Genomic DNA, 17,367 nt, shown 5'->3' with positions numbered 1-17,367 from the left:
CATGAGAGACTAGCGGTAGCTGGATTAGGGAACCTTTATCAATAACTGCAGCGAATATCGGGCATTCTTCGTTGTCCGCGAGGGGATTTGCCTGTGGTATGAAAAGGAAGCTTTGGTCGCCTCGCCATTGATTGTGGTAAGATATTTTATGGACTTCAGGTTAGCTAGCTAGGCAGCTAACGTTAGCAGTTAGCACTGCTGCAAACAACTCTGTTGCTGCAAACAACTCACTGGCACGCGTTACAAAACAGCTGAAAATCATAAAATACGAGTCATCTGGTTACGTTAGCTAAGTCAGTAAGATCGCAATACGACTTAATTAATTGAGCAAGTCATCAATGCTAGCTACGTTATTTAGCTAGTTAGTTGGAGGTAGTGAAGAGAAAGCATTGCAATCTGACGTTTGGTCCTAGTCGGCTAATCAAGTTTTAAATTCAACTTTATGTCATGTGTATTAAAAATACTATGAAATACTTGTGCCCAGGCTCTCTCTGCCAACTCAACAGGAGGCTGACATGACTTGCTGACATGACTAGCTAATGTTAGACCCGATTTATGGCTCTGTATTATTCCATAGCCATAGATTAGGTAGGTATCAGAGACTTGAAGTCTAACCAATGATCATATATCTAGCTAGCTAACGTTATCTAACTCTTATCTAACTATAGTCTTGGAGTTCAAAACAAAAGTGACTGCATATGATTTGGTCCCCGTGTATTTAAACAGTTAGAATATCATTAACTAGTATGTGCTGCTAGCTGACCTCAGACCATACTGTAGTTAGCTAATGTTACAGTAGTACCCTAAGTAACGTTGTTGATCTGTCAGTGAGACAAACATGAACATTTGGCACCGTCCACCCTTTCAGAACTGAAAGCATGGATTCCGCTCACAAGGCCCCCCCTCTCAGACGAGTTGACTCAGCCCAGGGTGAGTTCTCTCCTCTGAAACACTTTGTGGTGGCCAAGAAGAAGATCAGTGAAGTGTTTGAGCAACTGCTGGAGTATGTGAAAGAAAGCTCAGAGTTCGTAGAAGGTAAGTGCTCCTAGCCAGTAGGAAATCCAGACAATTAAACACCCAATTGAAAACCAAAGTGAGTTGCTAATGTTTAAACAGCTCTGCTTTTGTCGTATGTCCTTTCTTTGTTAAAGTTTCAGTCATTGTTGTTGTCTGTGATCAGAAACTTGTCAGAATGAAGCCTTGGAGAACATTGCCAGCCGGGACCAACTGGATGAGATTCAGTCTTATGCTAGTAAACTGGCAGTTATCAAAGGAGTGCTGGCACGTAGAAACATGAAGGTGGCCTTCTTTGGCAGGTAAATCCCTGACACTTTGCTCTGCTTGAATCAATGTTGCTTTAACTATACGTGTGTGTGTATGTAAATTCATAAATGCTATACGTGTGTGTGTGTTTGTGTGAAGATTAAATGTAGGCTACTGTATGCATGCACAGTGTAAGTGAAAAGTCACTGCTTGTTATTATGCGTGTCTGTTGATCTGTTTCAGTTGAAATCCCTCTCTACCATGCAGAGCTAGTTGACTGTTGGCAGCTCTCAGCTTTACTACAGGACGATGACGCCAAAGAAGCAGCTTTGCTTTTGGTTTCATTTCAAAGCTGTTACTTTTTTTTGCTGCACTTTGGTTTAGTCGCTCCCCTCAGTCTTTTAACTTACTTCCCCTCTCTTTAATTGGATGAGAGATTAGGTTAGGCCTACATGTTGAATTACATCACTGTTCTGTTACTCACAACTGAGGAACAGAAGATTATTTCTACCTGATTGTGACTGGCAGCCATAGACAATACGGGTTTAAGTATGCAGCTCTTTTCTCTAAAGCTCTAACTGATCACACTGGTCTCTTGTCCCACATAGGACAAGTAATGGGAAAAGTACAGTGGTCAATGCCATGCTGAGGGACCGGGTGCTGCCCAGTGGCATTGGCCACACAACCAACTGCTTCCTGAGTGTGGAGGGCACGGACGGGGACAAGGCCTACCTCAAGACTGAGGGCTCGGAGGAGGAGAAGAGCATCAAGGTATAACACACACACACACACACATACTTCCTCATTGGTAGCTAGCTGTCTAGGTAGCTGGTAGGCCTTAAACGGCTGTTTACCTTCTGTTGACAGCGTTGGAATTTAATGCCGTATGCCCACCTCCCTTGTTCTCTGTAAAGCGCATTGTGTTGCCTCTGGGTATGAAATGCGCTATACAAATAAAGCTTTGATTGATTGATTGATTGATTAATCAACATACTGTAGGAGGCTCATATAGGTCTTCTGTACATTTGTTGAGACGTGAGACTGTAGAACTCCCCTAATGGGAAGCTGTTGTCTGGCCTTATCAGTGTATTCATTTGCAGCCCTCCCAGCCTATGTGCAGGTCGTGTATCTTGGTGAAAGTGGTGTGTGACATGAGCAATAAAAACCTGGTTTCTAGGTTAGCTTGTTGTTATGGTGCCTTCGTTTGAAGCATGTTTCAGTGTGTTTGAAGAGACAAGGTACACTGTTTGTTTACAGTGGTGTCAGGTGTCAGAGGCATAGATTGGAGTCAAGAGCACGTGTTACTTCAAGGTCACGCAACCTAATCCCTTTCAAACCATCGTCTTATGTTCTTAGATTTCATGGCTGAAACAAGGGAAAAAGCTTGACCTTTCACTCAAACATTGTATGTTTTAATGGCCAAGTTAGTTAATAGAGCCAGAGAGACGAATGATTAAAATCCAATAAATGGTTAGACATATGGCTAAAATGACCTTCATTCTCCCTTCCTCCTTCTGCAGACGGTGAACCAGCTAGCTCACGCGCTACACATGGATGAGAGTCTGGACGCTGGCTGCCTGGTCCGAGTCTTCTGGCCCAAGACCAAGTGTGCCCTGCTCAGAGACGACCTGGTTTTGGTGGACAGGTAGGCCATGGAACGTTGCCCAGACAACCTCTCCAACATTCACCTCCATTCACACCTGCTAAGGTTATCAGACCTTGGAGGTTAGTAGTGGGCAGTAGTGACTCACTCAGTAGTGGGCATTCACACTGCAGGCTGAACTGTTTACTAAACACTGGTGATCTATGGCCCTGCTTGCCTTTCAGCTGTACAGTAAAGACTAAAGGACGAACTCCCATTGATCTGTATTGCTATCTTATATCCTTGTTGTACATGACAGTTTAATCAGTGTAGAAAGCCTGAAGCTCTCCTGATAAGGCACATTTTATAGCTCTGCACTGGAATCTCTGACAACCAGTGTAAGATTTTATTTTGAGTGAGCTATAGGCTGTTGTTGACATGGGGTCAGTGAGAGAAGACGTAAGCTGTGTGACCTTGATGACCTTTGACCTCTCAACCCCTGCAGTCCTGGGACTGATGTGACGTCGCAGCTGGACAGCTGGATTGACAAATTCTGCCTGGACGCTGATGTGTTTGTGCTGGTGGCCAACTCCGAATCCACACTCATGAACACGGTAAGACCGCCAGAGAGTTAGGCTGGAAAATCTCTTCCTGGACAAAGACAAACCTGATCAGTCAATGGGTGTCTATCAGATGCTAGACAGGCCTGTTAAGTAGCTTAGCAGCTGCCAAGTGCACAGATAACACTAATCATCTGCTTTGAGTCAGCTATCATTTTCGATATTTTGGTCTCACATATCATTTTTGTGAGAGGAAATACTGAAATGGTAAGATGACTAATGACTAATAGAAGAGTTGGGGCTCAAACTGCATCATTACAGATGTTAGCTTTTCAACTGAGAAGCTGTGCATTTAATGCTACAAAAGATTGTTTGCTCTAAGCTCAAGGTACATTAATGGATGCAGATGATTTCTGTAGGCTTATGTTAACTTGCAAACAGGGAATCGTTTTTGTCCTGAGGGAGGGGGGGGTTCTTTCCTGAGCTTGTTAAAGCTAATTTTGCTGGGATATTGTTGGCTCCATTTTGACCCAGTAGACTGAGCTTTGTTTATGTCTGTCCGCTAAAGCATTCACAGTATGTCAGGGCACATAGTCAATCTCAGAGCTCCGTATCAGTGCCAGATCTCTTAAAGGGACATACCCCATTTCCTTCTGTGTGCTGTTGAAAATCAGGATAGGATATCTTAGGACACATAGTTGATCACCGAGTGCCATAGCTCGACAAGTGTTCTTAAAAAAGACTTGTTTACTTTGCTCTTTGGCCTGGGATATTTTAGACACACATGCGTACCAAGTGAAGTGGTTATGAACGTCCCCGTTCATCCCCGTTGCTTATCACAGATGATTATGGCAAAGTCCTCCAGCATTCTAAGTGGTCCTGTTTATTTTAATATCACATTACTCTACCACACTAACAACATTACTAAGGCTACTCTTCATGATATGAATGAATCCTGCACACCATTTATATTTTGCATGTTTGTTTATTTTTTATCAAAATTGTATTGCTATTAAGCTAAGGAGATATAAGAGATATAAGAAAACAAAAGTCATAAGGGAGATAAGAAAACATAAAACAGATCACTCAATGTTTATGTAATCTACTTAAGTATGGTTACTATTATGGGATATGGAATAGTGCTCTTTTTTTAATGCTTAAGTATCATCTGACGACATTTCGCTAGTGGAAAAGTTTTTGTAGGCGCATCCTACACATCAGAGAGGGAAGGGAGGAACGTGGTGTGGTGCTCATCGTGCTCTCCAGCGCCTGTGAGGACGGCTGGCCTTGGTGGTCTTCCTCTTCTTCTTGGGGATGGGATCCACCTCGGCTCTGTTGAGGGGGTCCACCGTTTCCTCCCAGCTCCTCTTTCTGCTGCCGAGGACAGACTGGTTCTGGATGGGAGCAGAGACGGTGTTGGTCGGGGCCTTGAAACTGAAGCCGGTGCTGGAGCCAGAGATGGCGTAGGCGCTGTAGTCATCGACCTCCATGTCCTCCACTTCATCCTCATCAATGAGATCCATGATCATCGGGCTGTCCGGAGGGGAGATGCTCTCCATGTCCACGTCATTGGGGAAGTAGCTCTGGGTGCTCGGATCAGCCTGCTGTGGAGGGCAGATGTAGGTGCTAGGACCCGGGTAGACAGTGGTGCTAGGACCAGGGTAGGTAGTGGTGCTAGGACCAGGGGAGCTAGAGTTGCTAGACCTAGGATAGCAAGGGTTGCTAAACCTAGGATATCTAGAGCAGCTAGCCTGTTGTGGAGGGCAGATAGAAGTGCAAGGCTCGGGGCAGGTGGAGATGCTTGGCCTGTGCTGTTGTTGAGGGCAGCTAGCGGTGGCAGGCTGTGGTGGAGGGAAGCTGGAGGCCATGGTGTGGCTGGATCCCAGGTGAGTCGACACAGGGCTGCCAGAGGGTGTGGGCGCCGTCTGGTTGGCTGAACTTTGATGCAAGAGGACGACTGATGAGAATTTATCCGGAGCCTGTTGTGGAGGGCAGATAGAAGTGCTAGGCTCCGGACAGGTAAAGATGCTTGGCCTGTGCTGTTGTTGAGTACAGCTGCCAGGGGGTGTGGGGGCCTTCTGGTAGGGCGAGCTTTGCTGCAAGAGCACACCTGATGAGAACTTATCCAGAGAACCTGTCCGGAGACTCCAAAACTCAGAAGTGTCCTCGTCCGAGGAATCGTCTGAAGAGGAATCGTCCAAGAGAACAACAGCCTTCTTCTGGCCCACAAACACATCCCCTTGTTCTCCATTGGACCCTAAAGCAGGGATGGGGAACTGAGAGGAGTGCTGAGAAGAGTCTCCAGCTGGGGGAACAAAGACGTTTAGAAGTGCAGCTATTGAGCATAAACTGCCAACTCAACTTAGAAGTTCAGAAGAGGGGTTTTTAACATGAACCATACACATAATTGTATTGTATAAAGTTATTTTTTGACCTTAACTGTCCACTAAACTGTGACCAGTTAGGCATATCCTCTCTACAAAAATCCATGCCCTTTTCGTACCAAAACCACTGTAATTTCTTTGCTAAGCCCTGAAGAAAACTGTATGTTACGCTAATGGGAATTTTTCAAATGAATGTATTCAAATTTTTATCTTCATAAAATTCAGAAGTACTTACCAGGGCAATAAACTTGATCCAAAACACTGACGGGTTTCATCGTAATGATGGTCGCATGTCATTCATGAAATATATCTGATGTCTTTCTGAAGGTTTTGTACTTGATAATGTTATTTTGTCAGAATGTTTTAGATGTTCTGGAATCTTGCTTATGACATCATAGTAAGCATACAATGACATCATAGTAAGCATACATTCAGTGTTCTATTCATTAATGTTTATTATTTAATAATACAGGGTTGGGGTTACTAACCCTTACCCTATAACAATAATGTTACTAATAATAAAATAAAATAAAACAATAAACAATTGTATATAGAAAACATAATGAAACACATTTTTCAACATGCTTGTGAATTTGCTGAAATGCTGTCATAGACATGCAGTATATTGCACACTCAAACTGGTTGAGTGAATGTCTCCGTTTTACTAAGGACACTTGTTTTCAACCGTTTTCAGACACAATGCAGAGATAACATTCATATAATCTTGTGAGCAACTGTATAAATAAGAAAACAAAAAAAGCAACCGTGATTAAAGACAGTGATTAAAGTCTTCTTGTGTAAGATGATCATCCCTCAAAAAAAAGTGCCTCCTCCTCACCCTGTGAGCTCTCCCTGTCTATGAGCCATGCTCACACTCACACACACACACACACACACACACGCTGCTTCATAGAGGAGGCATGAGTGGCACACACACACACGTGTTCCTAGTTTACATCGCCAGCCCTTCGTGACCTTCGACCTGCCTCTGTGTCCTGCAGGAGAAGCATTTCTTCCACAAGGTGAACGAGCGCCTGTCAAAGCCCAACATCTTCATCCTGAACAACCGCTGGGACGCCTCAGCCAATGAGCCTGAGTACATGGAGGACGTGAGTGGCTGACTCATCATTCTCATGTGGTGTCACGTTCACGTTGTGCATAGTCAAATATGCTGAATCACAATTCTAGATTCATAGATTAGGCGTAATGTAGCCTGGATATATTTGGTGTTGCCTTTTGTACATACTGTAGTTCTCAAGTAATGGCCTTATTCAGTGACTTACTAATGTCTCAGTACTAATTTGAGAAGTGTCTGTTATTGCTGTCGTTCTGGGTCTTTACGAGTCAGAATGACGATGGCGCTTCCCTTCCAGGTACGGAAGCAGCACACGGACCGCTGTGTCAACTTCCTGGTGGATGAGCTGAAGGTGGTGGACCGCGAGCAGGCGCCCAACCGCATCTTCTTCGTGTCGGCCAAGGAGGTGCTCAACTCCCGCATGCAACGTGCCCAGGGTATGCCCGAGAGCGGTAAGCCCACTGGTCCAAGCTATTAGTGTGTGTGTATGTGTGTGGTGAAACCCATTGAGAGAGAGGTGGTGCGTTTGTTCGACGAACAGGGCCGTTAAGTGGCTGCGTCCTCCTGCCATCTTTGTGTGTGTGTGTGTGTGCATGTGTGTGTGCGTGGAATACCTGATATGACATCCCAAATTAGACCCACACCCCTTCAGATAACCCCCCTCTAGCCAAGGTAAAAAGCGATCAGAACTGAACTTCACTATCAACCCTGACCATGCCCCTCACATGGCCAGAGCCACTCATACGATGTCAGATGGCTCACATTCTCCCAACTGCCCTTTTATTCCAGTGTCTTGTGAGCTCTGTTTTTAGCCTAGCACATTCTTTTAGTCTCCTATTGTTAACACACACACACACACACACACACACACACACACACACACGCATGCTCAGGCACACACACTGTTTTATATCCTTTCTGTGTAGTTGTAGAAAAGCCATTTGTTTGGGACTGGAATGGCAGCACCATACCATCCTGGGGGTCTAGTGGTGATAACGTGACTTTTGAACAGGTGGCGCTCTGGCAGAGGGTTTCCAGGAGAGGCTGAAGGAGTTCCAGGACTTCGAGCGGAGGTTTGAGGCAAGTGACTGTGAGCATGCATGCGTGTGTGTCAACATCTTGCGTCCTTTGTGTTAACGGTGGGCTCAACAAACCGGTAAAGTAAAATGGGTACCGTGTCTCGGTAAGAGATTCCCAAGCCACTATGTTGTCCATACACAAACTGTCCTTTCAGTATAAGAGCCATTTTTTAAATTGTTGACAGAAATCACAACAAAGCCTTTCCATGAAAACAAAGCAGGAGCTAAATCAAACGTCTAGTCAGGTCAAGCCCAGATTCAGGCAGAGGGTTTCCAGGAGAGGCTGAAGGAGTTTGAGAGCTTTGAGCGGAGGCTTGAGGCAAGAGTTTGTGTGTGCGTGTGCGTTTAGTATTATAAGAGGAAGAAACATTCTAAAGGGGGCAGAGGAAGAATCTTGCCCATTTCGTAGTGTGGCTACCCCAACGCTTTGGTATCAGAACAGGATATCCACGCTTGCGGCATCAAATCCAGACCAGGTTAACCAGACACTGTCAAAGCCCTCTGTATATGAGTAGATAACCCGTCTAACCACTCTACCTCTATGATCCTGCACTGTGAGCCACATCTACAGTCCTCTTCTGAAGTCTAGTCTCCGTGTCTGCCCGGACTCCTTGTCTCTCCACCAATCACACGTCTCCAAACCGAGCCCTCAGAGGCCCCTAGGCCAATCAGAATGTGCACATTTCCATCGACCTGCGTCTTCATTGCTGAAGTCTAGATTTGCTTAGGCGAGGACATACCTTTTCTTCAGTTCAGTTCTATTTTCCATTGGCTGTCTCACATCTTTGAGTTCATTCTGTTCTTTTGCCTGCATTTCTGTCTTTGAGTTATGTTATTGTGAGCTAATGTCTAATATTTTCTCTTTATACTGTGCATTTGGGGAGGCTTTGCATAGACTGATTGACTCTAGACTTGACAATTAAAAATGCCAGTAATGTTAAAAATGTTAAAGCCTCCAAAATACAGAATTCTTTGAAGGCCCTCAAGCTCTAAGTAATGCTATTGTACTCTATAGTTGTAGCTACCTTATAGTTCATTCTATAGATTTTTGTACTTGGTACTGTTTAAACACAGGGTGTTGTGGATAGTGAATGAAACCTATACATTAAATTGAATATGTTATAGCCAGAGAATGTTATATGACAGCGAAGTACTGTGAAATGGTGTAGTAAAATATACCCCAAAGCAGCGTGGTACTTACTGGTCACATCATGCACCAGACAGTGATGCCCTGCTTCTTTGAGTTGTGTTATTTGAGTATTAACTTTGTGTTTGTATGATTTTGCTTTTGCTTCTCTCACGCGTTACTGTGACAGTGAGAGACCAAGGGCCTGGAGATAAAAATCTACTGCCACATGATCCCCTTTTCACTTGATCATTTTCTCACTTCTTGTGGCAGTAGGTGTTTATCTTGCCCCACTTTTGTCCCAGTAATTTCACACATACGCACATACAGTACTTGTGTGTGTGTATGAGTGTGTGGCAGCAGCCAGATTTGTCACAGTAACGTGTGTATTATGGCCTCGCAGGAGTGTATCTCGCAGTCAGCAGTGAAAACAAAGTTTGAGCAGCACACAATCAGGGCAAAGCAGATCACTGAAACGGTCCAAGCCATCATGGACAGCATCAACATTGAGGCTGCAGAGAAGAGGTGGGTGTCTCGTTCCTTCTGTTCCAGTAGCAGTGGGACGTCATGGGGGAGCAGTCCGAAAGCTTTGTTGCATTAAGATTGCGTTTACATCTGTAGCTTACAATGGGCTTGAGATGGAATTAATGCTGTGAAGCTTTCAGAAAATTCATACTGTACCTGCTCATTTATTCCAAATGTGCCGCAAGATCAGCATTTAAAAATCGACAAGTACAATTCTATGTTATGAATGTATGAATCTTCAATATCTTTGCACTTCTTGGTCCTCACATAAGTACTTCCTGTGCACTTCTTGTGTTTGTCTCAACACTTCCTGTGTTTTTACTGCATCACTTCCTGTGTGGCCTTATAGAGTGCTGTCACTGGAGGACCGTGAGTACCAGATGGACCGTCTGGAGTTTGTGAAGAACCAGCTCAACCTGCTGATAGAGGACGTCAAGAAGAAGATCAAGTCCGTCACCGAGGCAGTGGAGGCCAAGGTGAGAGGAACACTGATAGTTGGTAGCCTGGCTTCACCTGACCCGATTCGCAAAAATGCAAAGGGTCTGGAAATCCTGCGTTTATTTTTGATTTCCAAAGGGCATTATCAATAGTCGCAGACCAAAATGCCTCTGGACGCAATTGGATAGACCCACAACCAATCAGAGCAACAAAACATGGGTTAGTCATCGTATCAAGTGGGTACAGTCGTATCAAACCCGCCCCATATTAGATAAACGGTTGTGATTGGCCCGACCAATATCTGGTCAGTTGGAAATCAGTTTGAACGGGTGGATGTCCAGACTGACCTACGGAGTGAAACAGAATGTGATCAGGCTTGCGAAGCCAGGCTAGATAGTTGAGACATGGCCGATGGATGCACTGTTTACTACTGTATATGGACATGTAATATATGAGTCGTGGTAACACACACAAAGGCCACAGTACACATGGGCGGTATGTATAGGCCACTTGAGAGTGTTTTTTATTGTCTATATTGCAGATTGTTGTTTTAGCGACTGTACATTGGGTTCTTAGCGATTGTGTTTTAGCATTTTCTTGATGTCCCCGAGGAATGCGACTTGGGAATGTAAATGTCTGTTGTGTGTCTGAGTGTGTGTGTTTGTTTGTTTGTGTGTGGTTGTGTGTGTGTGTGTGTGTGTGTGTGCGCGCGCGCGCGCGTTGCACTTCATAAGTGTTTTTTATGTTGTATTTTATGCGATGCTGACTATTTTAATTTCCTCCTCAGAGGATCAATAAATTAATCAATCAATAGGTGTGTAACAATATATCGTGCCACAATATATCGTGATACAGAAACGTCACAATACGTATCGTCAAGGTGAAAACAATATTGTGATATGTTTATTGTATATCACTGAACACTGGCTACACAACGCTGGTAGCAAACACGTCTTTTGTCTAGGCCTATCCATGATATTACAACAGTTAAGCTCTAAATTCACAGTGTATTGGAGTAGAAATGTGGAGAAATGCACTATTGGTGTGAACAGCAGCGCTACTGCAACGCTTCACACCTGCCCTTAGTGTATTGTATCGTATTATCGTCAACCCAATATCGTGTATCGTATCGTGAGATTAGTGTATCGTTACACCCCTATCAATCAATAAAGTAATCAATCAAGGCCTTCATCAGAAGGAATCCAAATGATTTGGACATATCCCATGGTTCATATTCAGGGTAGGGAGGCTCTGGTCCTCCGGTCACTTACTGAAACAGCACAGGACCCACATTACAGTGAGTTCAGAACAGATTATGTTCCGTGTGCTGCAGGATTTTGGTGGGTAAGTGATCTGTCAGCATAGTGTGTGTGTATCTCATGTTTGTGGTTGTGTGCGTGTTCTCCAGGTATCCAGCGCTATGGGGGAGGAGATTTGTCGTCTCAACGTGATCATCGATGAGTTCCACGCCGACTTCCACCCCTCTCCTCATGTCCTCAAGATCTACAAATCTGTAAGTGGATGAGGCCAGGAGACCCCAACATACAACTCCACCTGCAGCTCTTGTGTATATGCAGATTGCAGAAATATACAACAGAAAACCATCTCTAGTATTCTTCTCAATGAAATGGACAATGGTCAGTGTTTCCCAGTAGTTTCCCTAACGATTGATCCTCCTCAGGATTCTTATGTAACACCCAGGCTATTTACTGTAAGTCACTCAGATAACTTCAGTTGTTAGGTCCGTTCTGTCCCCCTCTTATTTCTGTATGTGTTCTGTTAGTGTGACTGTGAACTCTGACCCACACCCTCTGCCTGGCCCTGTGCTGTGCCCTCGATAGGAGCTGCTGTCCCACATCGAGGAGGGCATGGGGAAGAACCTGGCCTTCCGCTGCTCCGACGCAGTCAACGCCTCCGTACAGAACTCCCAGAGGGACATGATCGGTAGGGGGTGACACACGCACAAACACACACCATACCTGCAAACTCGTCGCCTTTTCGGCTACAGTCACCATTTTTTGTGTCAACTACGTCATTCACGTGACTCTTGAGAGTTTTAAAAAAGGGGTGGGGGCAGTCCGCTGGGTGAGTGAGGGGAGAATTCATGCGATTGCATTACTCCGTTGGGACCTGGTGCTGACGCGACCCTCGCTCAGCACACAGTGTTCTCCACTTCACTCCATCTGGGTGGGCTGATATCCGGCTGGTGCTCTGGTGGATTGATTGGCGTCATATTAGTTGAAAGGGTGACCTCTTCGTGGCGTCGGTCGTCTGTGCAGGTCTTTTTCAGATGGTTTTTCCAGGTCTACCTTTAACACAGAGACTTCAGCTCTTCTCCTTTGTGAAGAGACCCTTCACAAATTTGATGTGTTTTTTGTAGAAGTGTGATCTTGTCTGTTCCTTCCTCCTGCGCTTGTTTAGCAGGTTTTCAGCTCTGTGTCGCAAGCCTACTCTGGATCTCTTCCTGCAACAGATTTATGCCTTTTCCTCCTCTCGCCATTGCTTTTTCAGCTGCCTTCTCTCTCTGACTAGACAATCTATTTCCTTCTGCCTCCTGGACTTAGTGGAGGTTGTCGCAGTAGGTTATAAAATTTGTTCTCTCTTTTTAGGAAAAAATCCATTATTATTGAAATTCTGATTAAAATGCTTCAACAGGGATATAACTAGTTGTATAATATGGGATGGATATACTATGTGCATAGTTTCAAAACGCTCTAAAAAGCTTCATTTGCATATTAACATCACTACAATTTTCTTCCGGGGGAGGATGTCACCGGACTCCCCTACCTGAACTTAGTTTTGGATCTTGTCACCTTTTTCACTACTCTACAGTTTGCAGGTCTGGACACACACACACACTGTCTTTCTCGCACACACAGACGTACATAGGCTATATCTATCCCGACGCCACGGTTGTCATTGTGTCACGCCATGCCCCGCACACACGTCATTATGTACGCGTCACACGCAATCTGAGATAGAGTAGACAGACCATGACAGTGATGTCTGATGACATGTTTAGTGGCCCTAGGACTACAGGGTTTGAGCTAGGAAATCAGATACATTCATGTGTTCAGAAATGTATTGAAACAGTGATTCATAGAAGAACCTGGCCTTTCTGGTTTGTCTCCTCCTTCCTCCTCCTCCTCCTCCATCCAGAGAGCATGCAGTCTCTGCTGCCCCCTGCTGTCCAGAGCCAGATCCACATGCTGGTCCCCAGCAGGAAGTTTGACCTGAGCTACGACCTCAACTGCGCCACGCTCTGCTCCGACTTCCAGGAGAATATCGAGTTCCAGTTCTCCCTGGGCTGGACCACCCTGGTCAACCGCTTCCTGGGGCCCGCTAACGCACAGAGGGCCCTCAAACTGGTGGACCACAACTTCCAGGTACAACTGTCTTTGTTTTTGAAGAATGTGTGCAGTCCTTTCTTCAGTGAAGTAATGGAAGGTATGTAACAGATTTAGGATATACCTGTGTCAGGAGATACTGAAAGGTTGTCCTTATAAAAGGGGATTTGTTTGGCTGAAAGGCTAAATATATACTGTAGCTGAGATTTATGTTGAAAACCATCAATGATTAATAAGAGTACAAAAAGTCTTGTCAAGATGACGCAGAATAGAAAATATATATTCACTAGGAAATGTATTAAATGCATAAAATGTCTTTATAGAAAATGTGTTGTGAAAATGTTAGGTATATTATAACTCTGACCTTCTCTCCCCTGTCCTCCCCCCTGCGCTCCCCTCCAGATCTCCCGCCCGGCGCTGGCCAGCACCCCCTCTACGGGCCCCCCCTCCGTGGCCCCACCCCAGCAGAACACCCTCATGACCCAAGAAGAGCTCATGGTCTCAGTGGCCACCAACCTGGCATCACTCGGCTCCCGAACATCGATGAGCGTAATCATCGTTGGTGGAGTGGTGAGTTTCTGCCAACCTGGCAGGCCATTATTCGTCTCCATCTTTGGAATAGATGAATGGATAAAAAACTGTGTTGCATGTTGCAGAGACTACAGACCTTCCTGAACATTTTTGCAATTCATTTAAGGGTTTCAAAAGGAAATCGGTATCCCTTCCAAGTGAGCTGCTGTACAATAACAACACACAGGGGGAAAGAGTAACATAGACCACAACAAAATAACATCAACCAGGAAATGAACTGAGGGTAGGAGAAGGGAGGGAGAAGGACCGTACGAATGGTGTCACAAAACAAAACAGCCCTATGCTTCCCTACACCTCTGACCTACCTACGCCACAGAACTAACTAACTTCCCTGGAACTTTTATTTTATTTCACCTTTATTTATCCAGGGGAACCCATTGGGACCAAGGTCTCATTTTCGGTGGTGCCCTGGTTACACAGCATTAAAAACAGCAACATACTTAAACCTACCTGCTACAGAAACTACGGGGGTGACACCCGCCTGCTACAGAAACTATGGGGGTGACACCCGCCTGCTACAGAAACTATGGGGGTGACACCCACTCGCTTCTAACCGAGTGTATTTAGACAATGATAACCTACGTGATGCAAATGTTTACCCCAGGGCATCTTACCTAGAGCATCAAACAATACCACCCCTTTCCCCACTCTCCACACATGACCCAACACACATTAAGTAGGAGACAGATCTTCTTGGAGTTGGACCATGGTGGTGATTGAACACAGGTGAGGGACTGACAGGACAACGATGAGTGACAGGGGAGGGCCCACATGCACACCACAGCACCTAGGGGGAGACAGACAGAAGCAAAACAAAAACAGACACAGGACACCACAAAACATACAAGTCCGTAACAACAGCTTACATGAGATAAAACGTCTCTCTCTCTCTCATCCTGTGTGTTGTAGGTGTGGCGGACGGTGGGCTGGAGACTGATTGGCCTCTCAGCAGCTCTCTACGGCCTGCTCTACCTGTATGAGAAGCTCACCTGGACCACCAAAGCCAAGGAGCGCACCCTCAAGCGCCAGTTTGTGGACTACGCCACCGAGAAGCTGCAGCTGATCGTCAGCTTCACCAGTGCTAACTGTAGCCACCAGGTCCAGCAGTAGGTTCTTCCCCCAGCCCTGCAACACGCCTAGAAACCCTGGTCCAATCTCTACTCTACCATAGATCTGCACTCTAAATCTGCCTTACTCAATGCCTGAACCAATCCAGTGTTCTTTATTTTCTTGAGACAACAGAGTCTATATCCAGGATCATCGAAAGGTGTTATTGTAATAATGTCTCACTGAATTCATTCAAATTGTTGTCCATGGCAAATCTGTGCAAAACTACATCCTGTGTAGAATTGAGGACTTCCAACTTGAAGCATTGTCTGCACACAATGAATATAATCCCAGTCGAAGAGAATCTGACATGAGCCTCTGGTTCAAGTGTATATTTCTCCCAAATTAAAAAAATATATATATATATAATATAAAAATATACTGTTAATACAGACTATGTTGGACAGTGATAGTAATGATTGAATGTGTTAAATTCCACTTTCTCCATGGATACATTCTCCCTACTATTGTACCACTTTCCTGCTCCCCACTTCCCCTGTGAAGCTCTTAATAAATCTATGTATTTATTTAACGGTCGATGCCATGACCTTTGTGTTGCCCAGGGAGATGGCCACGACCTTTGCGCGGCTGTGCCAGCAGGTAGACCTGACGCAGAGGGAGCTGGAGGGGGAGATCAGCCGGCTGACCACCAAGGTCCGGCAGCTGGAGACCGTCCAGGGGCGCTCCAAGACCCTGCGGTCAGTCTGCTGTGTCTTCTGCCTATCCAGTATCGCCCTATACCAGGGTTGGGGTCAACTGACATTTCAATTCAGTCAAATAGATTTGAATGAAAATGCCCATGTGAGACTTTTGATGGAAGGAGTTTCATCAGTGTATTGCGACATTTAAAAAAAAGAAAAAAAAGAATTTGTCATCTTGAAATGATTTGCCCAACATATAACTGCCAGTAAATGAGCTCATGTGTAATGTATTGTCTTCCGTCTCCCCCAGACACAAAGCTACGGAGTTGGAGAGACAGTTGGAGACTTTCACAACCCAGTATCTGCAACCTCATCACTGATGGACAGACTGCGACAACCCCCGCCCCCCCCCCCCCCTCCCGAGCCTCTGGTCCCAGCATCTGGCATCGGCTAGCCGTGTCTGAACTCCCTTTTGCTGACCTCTCCCATCTTTCTCCACTGTTACGTGGGTTAGAGAAGAACATAGGTCCACCGTCGACAGTATTTCCCACCCCCAGGACTTTTCTCCACCTCTGAACAGCTGTTTGAGTGTGTGTGTGTGTGTCACACTGTGAGGAGGAACTGCGAACCGTGAGCCAGGACTGTAGAATAAAACACTGCCTGTGATACACGTAGGACTGTGAGTGAAAAGGATCGTCAGTCGGCTGGAAGGCTAGTGGTTGGGTGCTGTGAATTGACACTACTGTGCTTATAAATGTGAAAACGCCTTTCGACTAACTCCTGAAGTCTGTGGGTAAAAGAGTGCATATGAAAAGTGTTCCGGCATGTTCGTTCATATTCAGAGCGGAATTTGCTCCCGCCGCTCTTGAGGCATGTTATTACGATTGAAAGATAAAATATGATTTTTTGTGAATTATCAGGACCTAGGTTAAGATTCACGGCCTCCAGAAAAAAATCCCATTGGACTTGAAGGGCACTCTCTTGAGGAAATTCTCATTCATCTGCATTTCCGAAGAAGAGCTGATGTCTGAACTGGGATTCTAACTGTAGATAGATAAATATTTTGATAACTAGAACCATTTTATAAGTTCCTCTGTTGTTTCTACTGACTTGCCCCTGCGAATTTGAACAGTTTTCACTTCACGATCAAAGACAGTTTACCTTCTTGATGAATGTGAATTCAAATACCTCCTGATCGACCACAATCTATTAAAAGAACGCTATGTAGTTTGTGTTCTAGGGAAGCTTTTTATGAGTAATGAATGTTTCTAAGTAGCATATCAACAGCTAGACTATTTATAACAAGGTCAACAGATTTTACAATACTAGAATTTAAGCATCACATGCAAGGACTGCTTCGACAGAAACGAGCCAGCCACGCACATAAGCCAGGCTGGACCTGGCCTGGCTTCTCTTGGACTGTTGTTTTCGCAGGACTGATCAAGGGCCTACGGCAACACCACAAGGACAAAACACACACAGACCTGCAGTACACCACAACTCCAAAGGGGGCTCCAACACGATATAAACTGTCTGAGGCTGCTTAATTACAGTATAGCGAAACTCATGAAAGTTTTAACTCTGTTACACCAACCATGAATTTACATTTAGATCAAAGGTTTCTTGATTTCTGAAACCACAAACACCAA

General features: G+C 45.0%; 1 protein-coding gene across 1 annotated transcript; it reads left to right on the top strand.

Annotated features, from left to right (window-relative positions):
- Nucleotides 1–16,913, top strand: mfn1b (mitofusin 1b). Its single transcript, XM_084436276.1, has 18 exons — nt 1–136; nt 869–1,035; nt 1,181–1,316; nt 1,872–2,034; nt 2,784–2,908; nt 3,351–3,459; nt 6,791–6,898; nt 7,163–7,316; nt 7,877–7,944; nt 9,473–9,594; nt 9,944–10,070; nt 11,441–11,545; nt 11,874–11,976; nt 13,192–13,418; nt 13,782–13,949; nt 14,880–15,076; nt 15,641–15,775; nt 16,029–16,913. Exons 2-18 carry the CDS (start codon nt 879–881, stop codon nt 16,096–16,098), a joined length of 2,274 nt encoding a protein of 757 aa, XP_084292402.1. The 5' UTR covers nt 1–136; nt 869–878; the 3' UTR covers nt 16,099–16,913.
- Nucleotides 16,914–17,367: the final 454 nt, after the last annotated feature.

This window comes from Borostomias antarcticus, assembly GCF_949987555.1.
Source record: "Borostomias antarcticus genome assembly, chromosome: 3".
Taxonomy (NCBI): domain Eukaryota; kingdom Metazoa; phylum Chordata; class Actinopteri; order Stomiiformes; family Stomiidae; genus Borostomias; species Borostomias antarcticus.
This window is presented reverse-complemented; position numbering and strand designations above follow the sequence as displayed.